At 43.5% G+C, this 22,476-nt stretch overlaps 2 protein-coding genes across 2 annotated transcripts in view; one reads left to right on the top strand and one right to left on the bottom strand.

Annotated features, from left to right (window-relative positions):
* Positions 1–6,220, bottom strand: part of LOC139380393 (high choriolytic enzyme 2-like 2) — a 15,779-nt gene extending 9,559 nt beyond the window's left edge. The window contains exons 1-2 of the mRNA XM_071123031.1: positions 6,004–6,220; positions 72–211 (exon numbers count right to left, since the gene is read on the bottom strand). Coding sequence (XP_070979132.1) covers positions 72–211; positions 6,004–6,067 — 204 coding nt within the window. The 5' untranslated portion in view covers positions 6,068–6,220. The remainder of the gene's footprint in view (positions 1–71; positions 212–6,003) is intronic.
* LOC139380394 (uncharacterized) lies at positions 5,906–22,476 on the top strand. The gene is made up of 5 exons (XM_071123032.1): positions 5,906–6,051; positions 6,165–6,265; positions 11,675–11,803; positions 12,037–12,176; positions 22,124–22,476. Exons 1-5 carry the CDS (start codon positions 5,989–5,991, stop codon positions 22,270–22,272), a joined length of 582 nt encoding a protein of 193 aa, XP_070979133.1. The 5' UTR covers positions 5,906–5,988; the 3' UTR covers positions 22,273–22,476.

Raw genomic sequence — 22,476 nt, 5'->3', positions numbered from 1 at the left:
TTTTCCTTTTTTATAAAAACTCTACATTAAACAGTTTGGGTACAACAGGTTTAACTTGCACTAGTGTTTACCTGAGCAGGTATGGCCCAGGTACAACAGATGTAAACCACCATGGACAGCAGGGAAGACACAGTCAAGTCCATCATGGGAATCAGGAAATGTCGAGTACTGCTGGCATCAGCCTTATATACAGCAGCTTCTTGGTATGACTCTAGAAAGTATCCATTATAGTGTTTAACAACCTAATTGTAGAGCCTTCAACCTGTTGTTTAACATAACTACAGGTATTCCTGTTCAGGGCTTGGTGGGATACACCTCGCAAACATCAACATCATTCAGCACTGTAGCGTCATGTCTGTCGACATAATGATAATGACTCCAGCTCCACTCCAACAGAGTGTTATATTTAACCAACAAGGCCAGAGGGGGTGTGGTATATGACCAATATACCACGGTTAAGGGCTGGAGTGGCTGGATACAGCCCTTAGCCGTAGTATATTGACCATATACCACAAATCCCAGAGAAATATTATTGCTATTATAAACTGATTACCATAGTAATTAGAGCTGTAAACAAGTCGTTTTGTGTCATACCCGTGGCATATTGTCTCATATACTGTACTACAGCTTTCACCCAATCAACATCCAGGGCTCGAACGACCCAGTTTATAATATGCATTAGGTGATAATTAGCTGAAATTAGATGTTTGTATTGGTGCTGCAGTGGAAACATTCTTTGGTTTGTTCTTTACAACAGAGGTTTGTTCTTTACAACATAGAGGTTTGTTCTTTACAACAGAGGTTTGTTCTTTACAACATAGAGGTTGCTACTATCGTGTTCATTATATTGTAGACTAGTCTAGGGAGGATCACTGTATTGTAGAGTTGTAGACTAGTCTAGGGAGGATCATTATATTGTAGTGTTGTAGACTAGTCAAGGGAGGATCATTATATTGTAGACTAGTCTAGGGAGGATCATTATATTGTAGTGTTGTAGACTAGTCTAGGGAGGATCATTATATTGTAGACTAGTCTAGGGAGGATCATTATATTGTAGACTAGTCTAGGGAGGATCACTGTATTGTAGAGTTGTAGACTAGTCTAGGGAGGATCATTATATTGTAGACTAGTCTAGGGAGGATCATTATATTGCAGACTAGTCTAGGGAGGATAATTATATTGTGGACTAGTCTAGGGAGGATCATTATATTGTAGTGTTGTAGACTAGTCTAGGGAGGATCATTATATTGTAGACTAGTCTAGGGAGGATCATTATATTGTAGTGTTGTAGACTAGTCTAGGGAGGATCATTATATTGTAGACTAGTCTAGGGAGGATCATTATATTGTAGTGTTGTAGACTAGTCTAGGAAGGATCATTATATTGTAGACTAGTCTAGGGAGGATCATTATATTGTAGTGTTGTAGACTAGTCTAGGGAGGATCATTATATTGTAGACTAGTCTAGGGAGGATCATTATATTGTAGTGTTGTAGACTAGTCTAGGGAGGATCATTATATTGTAGACTAGTCTAGGGAGGATCAATGTAGAGTTGTAGACTAGTCTAGGGAGGATCATTATATTGTAGACTAGTCTAGGGAGGATCAATGTAGAGTTGTAGACTAGTCTAGGGAGGATCATTATATTGTAGACTAGTCTAGGGAGGATCATTATATTCTAGACTAGTCTAGAGAGGATCACTGTATTGTAGAGTTGTAGACTAGTCTAGGGAGGATCATTATATTGTAGAGTTGAAGACTAGTCTAGGGAGGATCATTATATTGTAGAGTTGTAGACTAGTCTAGGGAGGATCATTGTAGAGTTGTAGACTAGTCTAGGGAGGATCATTATATTGTAGAGTTGTGGACTAGTCTAGGGGGAGGATCATTATATTGTAGACTAGTCTAGGGAGGATCATTATATTATAGACTAGTCTAGGGAGAATCACTGTATTGTAGACTAGTCTAGGGAGGATCATTGTATTGCAGACTAGTCTAGGGAGGATCATTATATTGTAGAGTTGTAGACTAGTCTAGGGAGGATCATTATATTGTAGACTAGTCTAGGGAGGATCAATGTAGAGTTGTAGACTAGTCTAGGGAGGATCATTATATTGTAGACTAGTCTAGGGAGGATCAATGTAGAGTTGTAGACTAGTCTAGGGAGGATCATTATATTGTAGACTAGTCTAGGGAGGATCATTATATTCTAGACTAGTCTAGAGAGGATCACTGTATTGTAGAGTTGTAGACTAGTCTAGGGAGGATCATTATATTGTAGAGTTGAAGACTAGTCTAGGGAGGATCATTATATTGTAGAGTTGTAGACTAGTCTAGGGAAGATCATTGTACAGTTGTAGACTAGTCTAGGGAGGATCAATATATTGTAGAGTTGTGGACTAGTCTAGGGGGAGGATCATTATATTGTAGACTAGTCTAGGGAGGATCATTATATTATAGACTAGTCTAGGGAGAATCACTGTATTGTAGACTAGTCTAGGGAGGATCATTATATTGTAGAGTTGTAGACTAGTCTAGGGAGATTCATTATATTGTAGACAAGTCTAGGGCGGATCATTATATTGTTGTAGACTAGGCTAGGGAGGATCATTATATTATAGAGTTGTAGACTAGTCTAGGGGGGGGATCATTATAATGTGGACTAGTCTAGGGAGGATCATTATATTGTAGACTAGTCTAGGGAGGATCATTATATTGTAGACTAGTCTAGGGAGGATCATTATATTGTAGAATTGTAGACTAGTCTAGGGAGGATCATTGTAGAGTTGTAGACTAGTCTAGGGAGGATCAATATATTGTAGAATTGTAGACTAGACTAGGGAGGATCACTGTATTGTAGAGTTGTAGACTGGACTAGGGAGGATCCCTGTATTGTAGAGTTGTAGGCTAGTCTAGGGAGGATCACTGTATTGCCCCTAAACAAGATCATTAGGTGAGCTATTTTAACCTTGTTTCTCATGGCTTCAATGTTCTTTCATGCTCAATGACGCACTATGGCCTCCACTTATATTGAAAGGTGGTGCAGCTGTGAATGATGTTGTGTTTGGTAAGATCAGTAGGTAGCATATTGCAGATCTGGACAAACAATCCACCGACCTCTATGATTGGTGGATAGTGGACAGGATAGACAGACTGGTAGACCACTATTGGTGGATAGAGGACAGGATAGGCTAGACATGCAAACCTATATGTTATTAAGTCCTATATGTTATTCAGTCCTATATGTTATTCAGTCCTATATGTTATTCAGTTCTATATGTTATTAAGTCCTATATGTTATTCAGTCCTATATGTTATTCAGTCCTATATGTTATTCAGTCCTATATGTTATTCAGTCCTATATGTTATTAAGTCCTATATGTTATTCAGTCCTATATGTTATTCAGTCCTATATGTTATTCAGTTCTATATGTTATTAAGTCCTATATGTTATTCAGTCCTATATGTTATTCAGTCCTATATGTTATTCAGTCCTATATGTTATTCAGTCCTATATGTTATTAAGTCCTATATGTTATTCAGTCCTATATGTTATTAATATTCAACCCTATACGTTATTAAGTCCTACATGTTATTCAGTCCTATACGTTATTCAGTCCTATACGTTATTAAGTCCTATATGTTATTCAACCCTATATGTTATTCAGTCCTATATGTTATTCAGGCCTATATGTTATTCAGTCATATTCGTTATTAAGTCCTACATGTTATTCAACCCTATACGTTATTAAGTCCTATATGTTATTCAGTCCTATATGTTATTAAGTCCTATATGTTATTAAGTCCTATATGTTATTCAGTCCTATATGTTATTAAGTCCTATATGTTATTAAGTCCTATATGTTATTCAGTACTACATGTTATTCAGTCCTATATGTTATTCAGTCCTATATGTTATTCAGTCCTATATGTTATTCAGTCCTATATGTTATTAATATTCAACCCTATACGTTATTAAGTCCTATATGTTATTCAACCCTATACGTTATTAAGTCCTATATGTTATTCAGTCCTATATGTTATTCAGTACTACATGTTATTCAGTCCTATATGTTATTCAGTCCTATATGTTATTCAGTCCTATATGTTATTCAACCCTATACGTTATTAATATTCAACCCTATACGATATTAAGTCCTATATGTTATTCAACCCTATATGTTATTCAGTCCTATATGTTATTAAGTCCTATATGTTATTCAACCCTATATGTTATTAAGTCCTATATGTTATTCAACCCTATATGTTATTAAGTCCTATATGTTATTCAGTCCTATATGTTATTCAGTCCTATATGTTATTCAGGCCTATATGTTATTCAGGCCTATATGTTATTCAGGCCTATACGTTATTCAGGCCTATATGTTATTCAACCCTATATGTTATTAAGTCCTACATGTTATTCCTACCTATATGTTATTCCTACCTATATGTTATTCCTACCTATATGTTATTCAGGCCTATATGTTATTCAGGCCTATATGTTATTCAGGCCTATATGTTATTCAGGCCTATACGTTATTCAGGCCTATATGTTATTCAACCCTATATGTTATTAAGTCCTACATGTTATTCCTACCTATATGTTATTCCTACCTATATGTTATTCCTACCTATATGTTATTCAGGCCTATATGTTATTCCTACCTATATGTTATTCACGCCTACATGTTATTCCTACCTATATGTTATTCCTACCTATATGTTATTCAGGCCTATATGTTATTAAGTCCTACATTGTGTTGCTACTGCCATGTTGTGTTGCAGCCATGTTGTTGTCATGTTGTGTTGCTACCATGCTGTGTTGTCATATTGTGTTGCTACCATGTTGTTGTCATGTGTTGCTACTGCCATGTTGTTGTCATGTTGTGTTGCTACCATGTTGTTGTCATGTTGTGTTGCTACCATGTTGTTGTCATGTTGTGTTGCTACTGCCATGTTGTGTTGCTACCATGCCATGTTGTTGTCATGTTGTGTTGCTACTGCCATGTTGTTGTCATGTTGTGTTGCTACCATGCTGTGTTGTCATGTTGTGTTGCTACCATGTTGTTGTCATGTGTTGCTACTTCCATGTTGTGTTGCTACTGCCATGTTGTGTTGCTAATGCCATGTTGTGTTGCTACTGCCATGTTGTTGTCATGTTGTGTTGCTGCCATGTTGTTGTCATGTTGTGTTGCTACTGCCATGTTGTGTTGCTACTGCCATGTTGTTGTCATGTGTTGCTACCATGCCATGTTGTTGTCATGTTGTGTTGCTACTGCCATGTTGTGTTGCTGCCATGTTTTTGTCATGTTGTGTTGCTACCATGCCATGTTGTTGTCATGTTGTGTTGCTACTGCCATGTTGTGTTGCTACCATGCCATGTTGTTGTCATGTTGTGTTGCTACTGCCATGTTGTGTTGCTACTGTCATGTTGTGTTGCTACTGCCATGTTGTGTTGCTACCATGCCATGTTGTTGTCATGTTGTGTTGCTACTGCCATGTTGTGTTGTTACTGCCATGTTGTTGTCATGTTGTGTTGCTACCATGCCATGTTGTTGTCATGTTGTGTTGCTACTGCCATGTTGTGTTGCTGCCATGTTGTTGTCATGTTGTATTGCTACCATGCTGTGTTGTCATGTGTTGCTGCCATGCTGTTGTTGTCTTAGGTCTCTATGTAGTGTTGTGTTGTCTCTCTTGTCGTGATGTGTGTTTTGTCCTATATTTTTTATTATGTCTTAATCCCAGCCCCCGTCCCCGCATGAGGCCTTTTGGTAGACCGTCATTGTAAATATAAAATGGTTCTTAACTTGCCTAGTTAAATGAAAGGTTAAATAAATCAAATCCAAATACAAGGATAGTCTTTTAGCGCCCCGTACAGGTCAGGTTAAGGATGTGCAGAATGGGAGAGTTCCAGGTGGATTTAACATTCAAGACAGTCGCCTGACCCCACACTGAAGACGGCTCGAAAACACAAACCATCACAAATATGAGTTTCTCTGACCTGACTTCTCCCTTCGACGTTTCTGCCATGAGCGAAGAACAACTCGAGGTAAAGGAGTCGACATTCTTCCAGTGGTTGTCGATGCTTCTGAGCAAACCTGACGAACGTCAACAGATATTAGACCAGGGTTAATTGAACCATTTATTTCCGAAATATTCCAGAGTTTGGTTGAACAACTTCAAGATGCCGTCAGTAATGTGAACGAGGAACTGAATATGACTAAGGAAGAGCGAGAGGCTGTGGACAAGGACGTGAAAAGACGGTAAGTAGTCTACAATGTTTGACAGGTAGCCCGGTAGCCTACTCGCTTTCCAACCAAGGTGGTTCATTTCAAGACCCGAAGTCAAATAAAAACTGATTTCGGCCCTATTGTTCAACGCAAAACTTTTATGAGTTGAGGGTAAGTTTTATAGGTAGGAAAAATAACGAGGATTTGAACACGGCCTCCTGTTATTTGGTCTGATTTCTGCAACTGATTTCTTTCGATGGAAACCTTCCCCTGATGAAGCTCTGAACGCACTGGTTCTAGTACTTTCTATAAGACATAACTGATACGATGTGCTGAAAGCACAACTATAGATGTCTTACATACTCGTATTATTGGATTTATTTCGCACGCTCTAGAGCTTAAACAATTAAACCTATTAACACGAAACCAATTTCCAAATGTCCAGCTGCCCCAACTTGGATTGCTTGAGAAAATATTTTTGATACCATTTATACTTTCTGAACTAAAAACAATATTTAAATGAGCTCACAATGCATTTCAATGGCAAAGAAAAGGCCCATAGACTTGAATGGTAAAGAAATGTGGACCATCTCCAACACCGTTTAAGCTATCAACACCAAACCCGAAGTTGAGCTGTCCAGACTGGCCCGACGTGGATTTGCTTGTCAAAGGATATTTGATACTAGGTATACTTTTGGGACTATAACACTTTTTATTTGCATAAATTACATTTGCTATTCAAAATGGCCCTGCTCCTTGGTAAGTTAAGCTACAAGACCAACTGTAAAACATTCAGGCTATCCTAACTTCAAATCATCTAAAACCTTTATGAACTTATAACGATTTGAATTAGCATAAATTAGCATAAACTACCTCCCCAGCAGTAACTCTTGAACCGTTCAAGCTGGAGACACAAAACCTACGTTCTCATGTTCAGGCTATGTTATTCCATGCAATTTATTCCATCTAACTACTTTTTCAACTAACCAGTCACTACCACTACTACTGTAGACACTACCACTACTATAACCAGACACTACCATTACTATAACCAGTCACTACCACTACTATAACCAGTCACTACCACTACTATAACCAGACACTGCCACTACTATAACCAGTCACTACCACTACTACTGTAGACACTACCACTACTATAACCAGTCACTACCATTACTATAACCAGTCACTACCACTACTATAACCAGTCACTACCACTACTATAACCAGTCACTACCACTACTATAACCAGTCACTACCATTACTATAACCAGTCACTACCACTACTATAACCAGTCACTGCCACTACTATAACTATAACCAGTCACTACCACTACTATAACCAGTCACTGCCACTACTATAACTATAACCAGTCACTACCATTACTATAACCAGTCACTGCCACTACTATAACCAGTCACTGCCACTACTATAACCAGTCACTACCACTACTATAACCAGTCACTACCATTACTGTAACCAGTCACTACCACTACTATAACTATAACCAGTCACTACCATTACTATAACCAGTCACTACCACTACTATAACCAGTCACTACCACTACTACTGTAGACACTACCACTACTATAACCAGACACTGCCACTACTATAACCAGTCACTACCACTACTATAACCAGACACTACCACTACTATAACCCGTCACTACCACTACTATAACCAGACACTACCACTACTATAACTATAACCAGTCACTACCACTACTACTGTAGACAGTATCACTACTGTAACTATAACCAGTCACTACCACTACTATAACCAGTCACTACCACTACTACTGTAGACAGTACCACTACCATTACTATAACCAGTCACTACCACTACTATAACCAGTCACTACCACTACTACTGTAGACACTACCACTACTATAACCAGTCACTACCACTACTATAACCAGTCACAACCACTACTATAACCAGTCACTACCACTACTATAACCAGACACTACCACTACTATAACCAGTCACTACCACTACTATAACCAGTCACTGCCACTACTATAACCAGTCACTGCCACTACTATAACCAGTCACTGCCACTACTATAACCAGTCACTACCACTACTATAACCAGTCACTACCATTACTGTAACCAGTCACTACCACTACTATAACTATAACCAGTCACTACCATTACTATAACCAGTCACTACCACTACTATAACCAGTCACTACCACTACTACTGTAGACACTACCACTACTATAACCAGACACTGCCACTACTATAACCAGTCACTACCACTACTATAACCAGTCACTACCACTACTACTGTAGACACTACCACTACTATAACCAGTCACTACCACTACTATAACCAGTCACAACCACTACTATAACCAGTCACTACCACTACTATAACCAGTCACTACCATTACTATAACCAGTCACTACCACTACTATAACCAGTCACTGCCACTACTATAACTATAACCAGTCACTACCATTACTATAACCAGTCACTGCCACTACTATAACTATAACCAGTCACTACCATTACTATAACCAGTCACTACTATAACTATAACCAGTCACTACCACTACTATAACCAGACACTACCACTACTATAACCAGTCACTACCACTACTATAACCAGTCACTACCACTACTATAACCAGTCACTACCATTACTATAACCAGTCACTACCACTACTATAACCAGTCACTGCCACTACTATAACTATAACCAGTCACTGCCACTACTATAACCAGTCACTGCCACTACTATAACCAGTCACTACCACTACTATAACCAGTCACTACCATTACTGTAACCAGTCACTACCACTACTATAACTATAACCAGTCACTACCATTACTATAACCAGTCACTACCACTACTATAACCAGTCACTACCACTACTACTGTAGACACTACCACTACTATAACCAGACACTGCCACTACTATAACCAGACACTACCACTACTATAACCAGTCACTACCACTACTATAACCAGACACTACCACTACTATAACTATAACCAGTCACTACCACTACTACTGTAGACAGTATCACTACTGTAACTATAACCAGTCACTACCACTACTATAACTATAACCAGTCACTACCACTACTACTGTAGACAGTACCACTACCATTACTATAACCAGTCACTACCACTACTATAACCAGTCACTACCACTACTACTGTAGACACTACCACTACTATAACCAGACACTACCACTACTATAACCAGTCACTACCACTACTATAACCAGTCACTACCACTACTATAACCAGTTACTACCATTACTATAACCAGTCACTACCATTACTACTGTAGACACTACCACTACTATAACCAGTCACTACCACTACTACTGTAGTCACTACCACTACTGTAACTATAACCAGTCACTACCATTACTACTGTAGACACTACCACTACTATAACCAGTCACTACCACTACTACTGTAGTCACTACCACTACTGTAACTATAACCAGTCACTACCATTACTACTGTAGACACTACCACTACTATAACCAGTCACTACCACTACTACTGTAGTCACTACCACTACTACTGTAGACACTACCACTACTATAACCAGTCACTACCACTACTACTGTAGTCACTACCACTACTGTAACTATAACCAGTAACTCGCCCCATTCCGTACAAATGTGCGCAACCGCAACATTCAAACGAGGCTACAAAGAAATCTAATGGGACTGTAGCGACTGTGTTGACTTCAAAATCTGGGGTGTGAACTACGTTTCTGTTCCAGCGTTGATCGACATGGTAATGGATCTATAGTATTGGAGAAAAGTTGAAAAAACTGACCTTCCGTTACATCTAGATGTGTCATGTCGTAACGTACAGCACGCATAAAGCAACTATTTCTGTCTTACAATCTCTCTCCACCAGGTGTAGCACTTCTATCATCCTTTAAAAACAAGACATGGACAGTGACGGGCGTAAGGGGGGATACCTAGTCATTTTTTGCTTCATCGTTGCATGCGATCATCATTCTCAAAGCCGCTGTTTACTTCTAAGATCACTTTAGCACCGCCCTAAAAACCATCCCCTTTCAATCCTTGTCCAGTCAGCTCTCCGGGACAGAGCCACCTTTACCAGCGCTTCATTGATATTCCTCACTGTGACATGAGGGGGTCACAGTCACCCCACGGGTGGTTTGACTGTGACATGAGGGGGTCACAGTCACCCCACGGGTGGTTTGACTGTGACATGAGGGGGTCACAGTCACCCCACGGGTGGTTTGACTGTGACATGAGGGGGTCACAGTCACCCCACGGGTGGTTTGACTGTGACATGAGGGGGTCACAGTCACCCCACGGGTGGTTTGACTGTGACATGAGGGGATCACAGTCACCCCACGGGTGGTTTGACTGTGACATGAGGGGGTCACAGTCACCCCACGGGTGGTTTGACTGTGACATGAGGGGGTCACAGTCACCCCACGGGTGGTTTGACTGACATGAGGGGGTCACAGTCACCCCACGGGTGATTTGACTGCGACACGAGGGGGTCACAGCCACCCCACGGGTGATTTGACTGTGACTGCGACATGTGGGTACGCTCCTTTGAATTTCATCAAGTTGACATTCAGTGATCCGTGGGAACCTAGACTTCTCCGTTTTCTGGTTCCACAGCAGATCAATGGGTCCCCAGACAAGCTGAAGATACCTCTCCCCACTTTTTCATTTTAATTTTGTACCTTTATTTAACTAGGCAAGTCAGTTAATTATTAAATTCTTATTTTCAATGACGGCCTAGGAACAGTGGGCAGAACGACAGATTTGTACCTTGTCAGCTCGGGGGTTTGAACTTGCAACCTTCCTGTTACTAGTCCACTAGGCTACCCTGCCGCCCCAGTAGGGCATGAGCCAGATCCTTTCAATGCCCTATCACTGTGGGGCCAATGGGTTTAGTCTCCGCCTTAGGAGTAATGGTTAAAGAGCTATTAAAATGTGAATTGTCACTACAGTATGTTGACGGTCCCTAACTGCTGTTGGTGGACGTGAGGAAAACAACAGGGGAATATCCATCGACTATCCAACCTGAGTCTTTACCTCGGTTACTTGTTTTCTGGAAATGTGAAGTGTTCCCAGGATCCCGCATGTTAATCCCTAATCAGTTGGATACGTTTTTATCTGAATTTATTTCTGTAGGCAAACGGGAGGTTGTGTCACTTAGCACATGTGTTTGTAGGGAGTAGTCCGAATGCAGTTAAGTAAATAGTACAAATGGGAAAACTAGAGTCAAAGCAAATTAACGTTTCAAGACAACAAAAAAAAAAAATAATAATCTGGACAAAATGTATCTTCTCCTTTCAGGCAGACACATTACGTCATAGTTTTACGTAAAAAAAAAAAAAAACATCTGTTAAGAGTATTCAAATTCAATTACTCGCACCCATGACCATCCCTATTATGGTTCCCAATGTGTAGCACTGAAGACCTGAACCGGAGGATGGTGATGGCGACGCAGACAGGAGGAGTGGGTGAGGCCCTGTTGGAGCTGGAGCAACTGAGGCTGAGGAGGGCTGAGCTGGTCCAGCAACTGGAGGGGATTAATAGGTCATCAATGTTTATTGACATTATAAAGGATATAAGCCTAATAGATTTATTAATTATTTTACCAGGAAAGACCCTTGAGGTAAGACACCTCCTTTTTTTGTACTCTGATTGAGGTTGTTTTTAGAGAGTGTTCACTGTCTGATGAAGGTGTGTGACTGTCAGGGAAAATGGAGGGTTAGTTTCTTTAACAACTTTTTTTTAAAAAGTCAATTAAAAACATATTTTTTCCTCAGGTCACAGGGTAAAGGATCAAAGAAGAAACTGAAGGATTTAGATCAAATTGATAAGGTGGCGGAGAAGGAGAAGAGTTTGAACCTCCAGTGTCTGGCGATAAGGAAGTCTCTAGCAGAGATCCAGTCTCGCTGCCTAGAAGGTACAGTAACACACAACTATACTGTATGATGGAAATGTAATGAGTCAGTGAGAAAGAGATGGTCTGTGACTCACTGACACAGGAATACGGCAACCTCAAGAGTTTTACACAATAGGGAAGTTTATTTCCAGAGGGAAGAGAAAGGGGGAATACCTAGTCAGTTGAATGCCTTCAACTGAAATGTGTCTTCCCCATTTAACCCAACCCCTCTGAATCAGAGAGGCGTGTCTTCCCCATTTAACCCAACCCCTCTGAATCAGAGAGGCGTGTCTTCCCCATTTAACCCAACCCCTCTGAATCAGAGAGGCGTGTCTTCCCCATTTAACCCAACCCCTTTGAATCAGAGAGGCGTGTCTTCCCCATTTAACCCAACCCCTCTGAATCAGAGAGGTGCGGGGAGCTGCCTTTATCGAGGACATATGAGATGGATGTGGTTCTGTACAAAGAGATATGAATGAATATAATAAACAGCATGACAATGAATGGGTCATTTAAATATGTTATAACAATAATATGGACTGTAAAAGGAGATGTTGACTATAACACATGGCAAAACTACTATGATCAACTAATAGACAGATTGAAACCATGAAGAGTAAACACACACTCTGTGGAGGCTTTATGAAGATGTCCGCACACCCCAACACACATGTGATGTTGTAAGATGGCGCTGAGAGACATGACAGCTCTGCTTGTAGCTCCTAAGACATGACAGCTCTGCTTGTAGCTCCTAAGACATGACAGCTCTGCTTGTAGCTCCTAAGACATGACAGACATGACAGCTCTGCTTGTAGCTCCTAAGACATGACAGCTCTGCTTGTAGCTCCTAAGACATGACAGCTCTGCTTGTAGCTCCTAAGACATGACAGCTCTGCTTGTAGCTCCTAAGACATGACAGACGTAACAGCTCTCCTTGTAGCTCCTCAGACATGACAGCTCTGCTTGTAGCTCCTAAGACATGACAGCTCTGCTTGTAGCTCCTCAGACATGACAGCTCTGCTTGTAGCTCCTCAGACATGACAGCTCTGCTTGTAGCTCCTCAGACATGACAGCTCTGCTTGTAGCTCCTAAGACATGACAGACGTAACAGCTCTGCTTGTAGCTCCTCAGACATGACAGACGTAACAGCTCTGCTTGTAGCTCCTCAGACATGACAGACGTAACAGCTCTGCTTGTAGCTCCTAAGACATGACAGACATGACAGCTCTGCTTGTAGCTCCTAAGACATGACAGCTCTGCTTGTAGCTCCTAAGACATGACAGCTCTGCTTGTAGCTCCTAAGACGTAACAGCTCTGCTTGTAGCTCCTAAGACATGACAGACATGACAGCTCTGCTTGTAGCTCCTAAGACATGACAGCTCTGCTTGTAGCTCCTAAGACATGACAGACATGACAGCTCTGCTTGTAGCTCCTAAGACATGACAGACATGACAGCTCTGCTTGTAGCTCCTAAGACATGACAGACATGACAGCTCTGCTTGTAGCTCCTCAGACATGACAGCTCTGCTTGTAGCTCCTCAGACATGACAGACATGACAGCTCTGCTTGTAGCTCCTAAGACATGACAGACATGACAGCTCTGCTTGTAGCTCCTCAGACATGACAGCTCTGCTTGTAGCTCCTCAGACATGACAGACATGACAGCTCTGCTTGTAGCTCCTCAGACATGACAGCTCTGCTTGTAGCTCCTCAGACATGACAGCTCTGCTTGTAGCTCCTCAGACATGACAGCTCTGCTTGTAGCTCCTAAGACATGACAGACGTAACAGCTCTGCTTGTAGCTCCTCAGACATGACAGACGTAACAGCTCTGCTTGTAGCTCCTCAGACATGACAGACGTAACAGCTCTGCTTGTAGCTCCTAAGACATGACAGACATGACAGCTCTGCTTGTAGCTCCTAAGACATGACAGCTCTGCTTGTAGCTCCTAAGACATGACAGCTCTGCTTGTAGCTCCTAAGACGTAACAGCTCTGCTTGTAGCTCCTAAGACATGACAGACATGACAGCTCTGCTTGTAGCTCCTAAGACATGACAGCTCTGCTTGTAGCTCCTAAGACATGACAGACATGACAGCTCTGCTTGTAGCTCCTAAGACATGACAGACATGACAGCTCTGCTTGTAGCTCCTAAGACATGACAGACATGACAGCTCTGCTTGTAGCTCCTCAGACATGACAGCTCTGCTTGTAGCTCCTCAGACATGACAGACATGACAGCTCTGCTTGTAGCTCCTAAGACATGACAGACATGACAGCTCTGCTTGTAGCTCCTCAGACATGACAGCTCTGCTTGTAGCTCCTCAGACATGACAGACGTAACAGCTCTGCTTGTAGCTCCTAAGACATGACAGACATGACAGCTCTGCTTGTAGCTCCTCAGACATGACAGCTCTGCTTGTAGCTCCTCAGACATGACAGACATGACAGCTCTGCTTGTAGCTCCTCAGACATGACAGCTCTGCTTGTAGCTCCTCAGACATGACAGCTCTGCTTGTAGCTCCTCAGACATGACAGCTCTGCTTGTAGCTCCTAAGACATGACAGACGTAACAGCTCTGCTTGTAGCTCCTCAGACATGACAGACGTAACAGCTCTGCTTGTAGCTCCTCAGACATGACAGACGTAACAGCTCTGCTTGTAGCTCCTAAGACATGACAGACATGACAGCTCTGCTTGTAGCTCCTAAGACATGACAGCTCTGCTTGTAGCTCCTAAGACATGACAGCTCTGCTTGTAGCTCCTAAGACGTAACAGCTCTGCTTGTAGCTCCTAAGACATGACAGACATGACAGCTCTGCTTGTAGCTCCTAAGACATGACAGCTCTGCTTGTAGCTCCTAAGACATGACAGACATGACAGCTCTGCTTGTAGCTCCTAAGACATGACAGACATGACAGCTCTGCTTGTAGCTCCTAAGACATGACAGACATGACAGCTCTGCTTGTAGCTCCTCAGACATGACAGCTCTGCTTGTAGCTCCTCAGACATGACAGACATGACAGCTCTGCTTGTAGCTCCTAAGACATGACAGACATGACAGCTCTGCTTGTAGCTCCTCAGACATGACAGCTCTGCTTGTAGCTCCTCAGACATGACAGCTCTGCTTGTAGCTCCTCAGACATGACAGACGTAACAGCTCTGCTTGTAGCTCCTCAGACATGACAGCTCTGCTTGTAGCTCCTCAGACATGACAGCTCTGCTTGTAGCTCCTCAGACATGACAGCTCTGCTTGTAGCTCCTCAGACATGACAGCTCTGCTTGTAGCTCCTCAGACATGACAGCTCTGCTTGTAGCTCCTCAGACATGACAGACGTAACAGCTCTGCTTGTAGCTCCTCAGACATGACAGCTCTGCTTGTAGCTCCTCAGACATGACAGCTCTGCTTGTAGCTCCTAAGACATGACAGCTCTGCTTGTAGCTCCTCAGACATGACAGACATGACAGCTCTGCTTGTAGCTCCTAAGACATGACAGACGTAACAGCTCTGCTTGTAGCTCCTAAGACATGACAGCTCTGCTTGTAGCTCCTAAGACATGACAGACATGACAGCTCTGCTTGTAGCTCCTCAGACATGACAGCTCTGCTTGTAGCTCCTCAGACATGACAGCTCTGCTTGTAGCTCCTCAGACGTAACAGCTCTGCTTGTAGCTCCTCAGACATGACAGCTCTGCTTGTAGCTCCTAAGACATGACAGACATGACAGCTCTGCTTGTAGCTCCTCAGACGTAACAGCTCTGCTTGTAGCTCCTCAGACGTAACAGCTCTGCTTGTAGCTCCTAAGACATGACAGCTCTGCTTGTAGCTCCTCAGACATGACAGACGTAACAGCTCTGCTTGTAGCTCCTCAGACATGACAGCTCTGCTTGTAGCTCCTCAGACATGACAGCTCTGCTTGTAGCTCCTCAGACATGACAGCTCTGCTTGTAGCTCCTCAGACATGACAGCTCTGCTTGTAGCTCCTCAGACATGACAGCTCTGCTTGTAGCTCCTCAGACATGACAGACGTAACAGCTCTGCTTGTAGCTCCTCAGACATGACAGCTCTGCTTGTAGCTCCTCAGACATGACAGCTCTGCTTGTAGCTCCTAAGACATGACAGCTCTGCTTGTAGCTCCTCAGACATGACAGACATGACAGCTCTGCTTGTAGCTCCTAAGACATGACAGACGTAACAGCTCTGCTTGTAGCTCCTAAGACATGACAGCTCTGCTTGTAGCTCCTAAGACATGACAGACATGACAGCTCTGCTTGTAGCTCCTCAGACATGACAGCTCTGCTTGTAGCTCCTCAGACATGACAGCTCTGCTTGTAGCTCCTCAGACGTAACAGCTCTGCTTGTAGCTCCTCAGACATGACAGCTCTGCTTGTAGCTCCTAAGACATGACAGACATGACAGCTCTGCTTGTAGCTCCTCAGACGTAACAGCTCTGCTTGTAGCTCCTCAGACGTAACAGCTCTGCTTGTAGCTCCTAAGACATGACAGCTCTGCTTGTAGCTCCTCAGACATGACAGACATGACAGCTCTGCTTGTAGCTCCTAAGACATGACAGCTCTGCTTGTAGCTCCTCAGCAACTTTGCAGTATTGTGGTTTTTGTGTGTGTTATTTCTAACATTATTAGTCCAGAGAGACGTCAGGGCGAGGATCTCCTTCCAGGGAGACGTCAGGGCGAGGATCTCCTTCCAGGGAGACGTCAGGGCGAGGATCTCCTTCCAGAGAGACGTCAGGGCGAGGATCTCCTTCCAGAGAGACGTCAGGGCGAAGATCTCCTTCCAGAGAGACGTCAGGGCGAAGATCTCCTTCCAGAGAGACGTCAGGGCGAAGATCTCCTTCCAGAGAGACGTCAGGGCGAAGATCTCCTTCCAGAGAGACGTCAGGGCGAGGATCTCCTTCCAGAGAGACGTCAGGGCGAGGATCTCCTTCCAGGGAGACGTCAGGGCGAGGATCTCCTTCCAGGGAGACGTCAGGGCGAGGATCTCCTTCCAGGGAGACGTCAGGGCGAGGATCTCCTTCCAGAGAGACGTCAGGGCGAGGATCTCCTTCCAGAGAGACGTCAGGGCGAGGATCTCCTTCCAGAGAGACGTCAGGGCGAGGATCTCCTTCCAGAGAGACGTCAGGGCGAGGATCTCCTTCCAGGGAGACGTCAGGGCGAGGATCTCCTTCCAGAGAGACGTCAGGGCGAGGATCTCCTTCCAGAGAGACGTCAGTGCGAGGATCTCCTTCCAGAGAGACGTCAGGGACTGTAACATACTCTGTTTCACGGATTCATGGCTCTCTCTGGATATACTGTCCCGGTCCATACAACCAGCTGGATTCTCAGTTCATTGCGTAGACAGGGATAAAGAACTCTCTGGGGAAAAAGAAAGTGGAGGTGTATGTTGCGTGATTAACTACTCTTGGTGTGATTGTGATAATGTACAGAAACTCAAGTCCTTTTGTTCACCCGACCTAGAATACCTCACAATCAAATGCTTGACCGTATTACCTCACAAGAGAATTCCCTTCGGTTATATTCACAGCCGTATATATTCCCCCTCAAGCTGATACCACGATGGCCTCAAGGAACTACACTGTTGTGCAAACTGGAAACTGTATATCCATCCTGAGGATGCATTTATTGTAGCTGGGGATTTTAACAAAGGAAATTTGTGGAAAACGCTACTGAAGTTCTATCAACACTTTGACTTTAGTACTCGCTTAGGAAAAACTCTAGACCACTGCTTCTCGCCTTTTTGAGATGCCTACAAGGCCCTCCCCCGCCCTCCCTTCGGCAAATCAAATCACGACTCTATTTTGCGCCTCCCTTCCTATAGGCAGAAACTCAGTACGGGCACTTCCTGTTTTAAGGTCTATTAAATGCTGGTCTGACCACTTGGAATCCATTCTTCAAGATTGTTTTGCTCCGGGTTGCCCGGACATATTCCCTGATTTCCCTGATTTTCATCAGGAAGTGTGTATGGGGTGTTGTTCCCACGGTGACTATTAAAACCAAACCAGAAACCGTGGATAGATGGCAACATTCGTGTAAAACTAAAAGCGGGAACCATCACATTTAACCATGGCAACGTGACTGGGAATATGGCCGAATACAAACAGTGTAGTTATTCCCTCCGTAAGGCAATCAAACAGGCAAAACATCAGTATAGAGACAAAGTGGAGTCGCAATTCAACGGCTCAGACACGAAACGTATGTAGCAGGGTCTACAGAGAATCACGGACTACAAAGGGAAAACCAGCCACACCGACGTCTTGCTCCCGGACAAGCTAAACACCTTCTTCGCCTGCTTCGAGGATAACACAGTGCCGCCGACGCTGCCCAAGGACTGTGGGTTGTCATTCTACATGGCCGTCGTGAGTAAGACGTTTAAGCGTGTTAACCCTTGCAAGGCTGCCGGCCCAAACAGCGTCCCTAGCAGCATACTCAGAGCATGCGCAGACCAGCTGGCTGAAGTGTTTACGGACATATTCAATCTCTCCCTATCCCAGTCTGCTGTCCCCACTTGCTTCAAGATGTCCACCAAGAAAGCAAAAGTAACTGAACTAAATGGCTACAGCCTCGTAGCACTCACTTGTGTCATCATGAAGTGCTTTGACAAGCTAGTTAAGGATCATATCACCTCTACCTTACCTGACACCCTAGACCCACTTCAATTTGCTTAACGCCCCAATAGATACACAGATGGTGCAATCGCCATCTCACTGCACTACCCTATCCCATCTGGGCAAGAGGAATACAGTGCATTTGGAAAGTATTCAGACCCCTTGACTTTTTTCACATTTTGTTACATTACAGCCTTGTTATAAAATTGATTAAATTACTATTTTTCCTCAGCAATCTACAGACAATGCCCCCATAATGACATCACAATACCCCATAATGACATCACAATACCCCATAATGACATCACAATACCCCATAATGACAAAGCAAAAACTGTTTTTTTTAAATAAAAAAACATACCTTATTTGCATAAGTATTCAGACCCTTTGCTAGGAGACTCGAAATTGAGCTCAGGTGCATCCTGTTTCCATTAAGCATCCTTGAGATGTTTCTACATCTTGATTGAAGTCCACCTGTGGTAAATTCATTTGATTGGACATGATTTGGAAAGGAACACACCTGTCTATATAAGGTCCCACAGTTGACAGTGCATCAGAGCAAAAACCAAGCCATGAGGTCAAAGAAATTGTCCAGAGATACAAGACCGGATTGTGTCGAGGTACAGATCTGGAGAAGGGTACCAACAAACATTCTGCAGCATTGAAGGTCCCCAAGAACACAGTGGCCTCCATCATTCTTAAATGGAAGAAGTTTGGAACCACCAAGACTCTGCCTTGAGCTGGCCAAACTGAGCAATCGGGGAGGTGACCAAGAACCTGAGTCACTCTGACAGAGCTCCATCCTCTGTGGAGATGGGAGAACCTTCCAGGGCTACCATCTCTGCAGCACTCCACCAATCAGGCCTTTATGGTAGAGTGGCCAGACGGAAGCCACTCCTCAGTAAAAGGCACATGAAGACTTTCCGACCATGAGAAACAAGATTCTCTGGTCTGATGAAACCGATTTGAACTCTTTTGGCCTGAATGCCAAGTGTCACATCTGGAGGGAACCTGGCACCATCCCTACGATGAAACATGGTGGTTACAGAATAGTGTTGTGGGAATGTTTTTAGGAGACTAGTCAGGATCGAGGGAAAGATGAACGGAGCAAAGTACAAAGAGACACATCACTGAAGTTGGCCACGCACACCGACAGTGTGGTGAAGAAGGTGCAAGAGTGCCTCTTCAACCTCAGGAGGTTAAAGAAATTTGTCTTTGCCTCTAAGACAATCACAATCTTCTACAGATGCACAATTGAGCGCATCCTGTCGTGCTGTATCGCCGTACCAGGCGGTGATACAGCACAACTGCTCCGCCCACAACTGTAAGGCTCTCCAGAGGGTAGTGAGGTCTGCACAACGCATCACCGGGGGCAAACTACCTGCCCTCCAGGACACCTACACCACCCCCGGTGATGCGTTGTGCAGACCTCACTACCCTCTGGAGTCACAGGAATGCCGTAAAAACTATCAAGGACATCAACCACCCGAGCCACTGCCTGTTCACCCCGCTATCATCCAGAAGGCGAGGTCAGTACAGGTGCATCAAAGCTGGGACCGAGAGACTGAAAAACAGCTTCTATCTCAAGGCCATCAGACCATGCTTCCACCTGGTTACTCAACCCTGCACCTTAGAGGCGGCTGTCCTATATACCTAGACATGGAACACTAGTCACTTTAATAATGTTTACATACTGCTTTACTCATTTCATATGTGTGTATATACTGTAGTCAGTGCCACTCCGACATTGCTCGTCCTAAAATTTTAATATTTCTTCATTCTATTTTTACTTTTCGATTTGTGTGTTGTTGAGAATTGTTAGATACTACTGCACTGTTGGATCTAGGAACACAAGCATTTAGTTAGATATTACTGCACTGTTGGATCTAGGAACACAAGCATTTAGTTAGATATTACTGCACTGTTGGAGCTAGGAACACAAGCATTTAGTTAGGTATTACTGCACTGTTGAAGCTGGGAACACAAGCATTTAGTTAGATATTACTGCACTGTTGGAGCTAGGAACACAAGCATTTAGTTAAGTATTACTGCACTGTTGAAGCTGGGAACACAAGCATTTAGTTAGATATTACTGCACTGTTGGAGCTGGGAACACAAGCATTTAGTTAGATATTACTGCACTGTTGGACCTAGGACCACAAGCATTTAGTTAGATATTACTGCACTGTTGGAGCTAGGAACACAAGCATTTAGTTAGATATTACTGCACTGTTGAAGCTGGGAACACAAGCATTTAGTTAGATATTACTGCACTGATGGAGCTAGAAACACAAGCATTTAGTTAGATATTACTGCACTGTTGGACCTAGGACCACAAGCATTTAGTTAGATATTACTGCACTGTTGGAGCTAGGAACACAAGCCTTTAGTTAGATACTACTGCACTGTTGGACCTAGGAACACAAGCATTTAGTTAGATATTACTGCACTGTTGGAGCTGGGAACACAAGCATTTAGTTAGATACTACTGCACTGTTGGAGCTAGGAACACACACATTTCGCTTCACTCGCAATAACATCTGCTAAGTATGTGACCAATCTATAATTACATTTGATGATTTGATGTCCTCTTGGAGAGCGACTGAGGAGGCTCTGTGAAGGTCTCAATTGCATGCGCCTTGTGTCCTTCTCAAAACCCATTGGAGGAGGTCAGAGGGGAGTGACCTCTGGCTTTCTCATTCAATGGGTTTTGAGAAGGAGATGAGGAGCGAGGACACAAGTATGCAATTGAGATCTTCCCTCTGTCCTGAGCAGGCAAAAATACTATCAGGTGTCCGCCCCCCTAGCAACCACCTGACCCTAGCAACTAGTGGCCAGGTCAGAGGTCACTGGGGGTGTGGGTCGCCAGTATGACAACCTAGTCTGGCACTGTCAGTGGATGGGTGGCGTGAGCTGAAAGTAATGTCAGTCTGTGTCAGTCGCAGGCAGGGGAATCCGTGTCAGTCGCAGGCAGGGGGGAATCCGTGTCAGTCGCAGGCAGGGGAATCCGTGTCAGTCGCAGGCAGGGGGAATCCGTGTCAGTCGCAGGCAGGGGGGAATCCGTGTCAGTCGCAGGCAGGGGGGAATCCGTGTCAGTCGCAGGCAGGGGGGAATCCGTGTCAGTCGCAGGCATGGGGGAATCCGTGTCAGTCGCAGGCATGGGGGAATCCGTGTCAGTCGCAGGCATGGGGGAATCCGTGTCAGTCGCAGGCATGGGGGAATCCGTGTCAGTCGCAGGCAGGGGGGAATCCGTGTCAGTCGCAGGCAGGGGGGAATCCGTGTCAGTCGCAGGCAGGGGGGAATCCGTTTCAGTGAGCGAGAAACTGACAATGTCTGTTTCTTTCAGCAGAAAATCAATCGCTACAAGTGAGTCAAGCCTCTGGTTGGGTGAAGTTGGAAAAGCTGGAGGAATCTACCAAGCCAGGTCCAAGGAGGGGTCTACAACCACAAGGCCAAACAGCAGACAACAAGCCAACAAAACACAGAAGACAGAAGTGACGAGCTGTTTAGATACTGTTAGTAGGTAGAACTGTTTACATTATTATTGGTGAAATCTAGACATTTTTGTGGTAGACATTTAGAAAGATTTGTATTAGTAGTTTTGATGGGTTGGGAATATAAATTGAGAAGCCGTGTTAATATTATCTCTGAGGAACTGAATATTTTTCAGTGAAATATTTACTGTTCAATAAATTAAAGTAA

Source organism: Oncorhynchus clarkii, chromosome 22 (assembly GCF_045791955.1).
Source record: "Oncorhynchus clarkii lewisi isolate Uvic-CL-2024 chromosome 22, UVic_Ocla_1.0, whole genome shotgun sequence".
Taxonomy (NCBI): Eukaryota; Metazoa; Chordata; class Actinopteri; order Salmoniformes; family Salmonidae; genus Oncorhynchus; species Oncorhynchus clarkii.
This window is presented reverse-complemented; position numbering and strand designations above follow the sequence as displayed.

Excerpts from the sequence above, each read along its gene's own strand:
- LOC139380394 (XM_071123032.1), top strand. The coding sequence starts at position 5,989 with ATGAGTTTCTCTGACCTGACTTCTCCCTTCGACGTTTCTGCCATGAGC. Across the intron at positions 6,266-11,674 it reads GACAAGGACGTGAAAAGACG|CACTGAAGACCTGAACCGGA; the intron begins GTAAGTAGTCTA and ends CCCAATGTGTAG. Across the intron at positions 11,804-12,036 it reads CAACTGGAGGGGATTAATAG|GTCACAGGGTAAAGGATCAA; the intron begins GTCATCAATGTT and ends TTTTTTCCTCAG.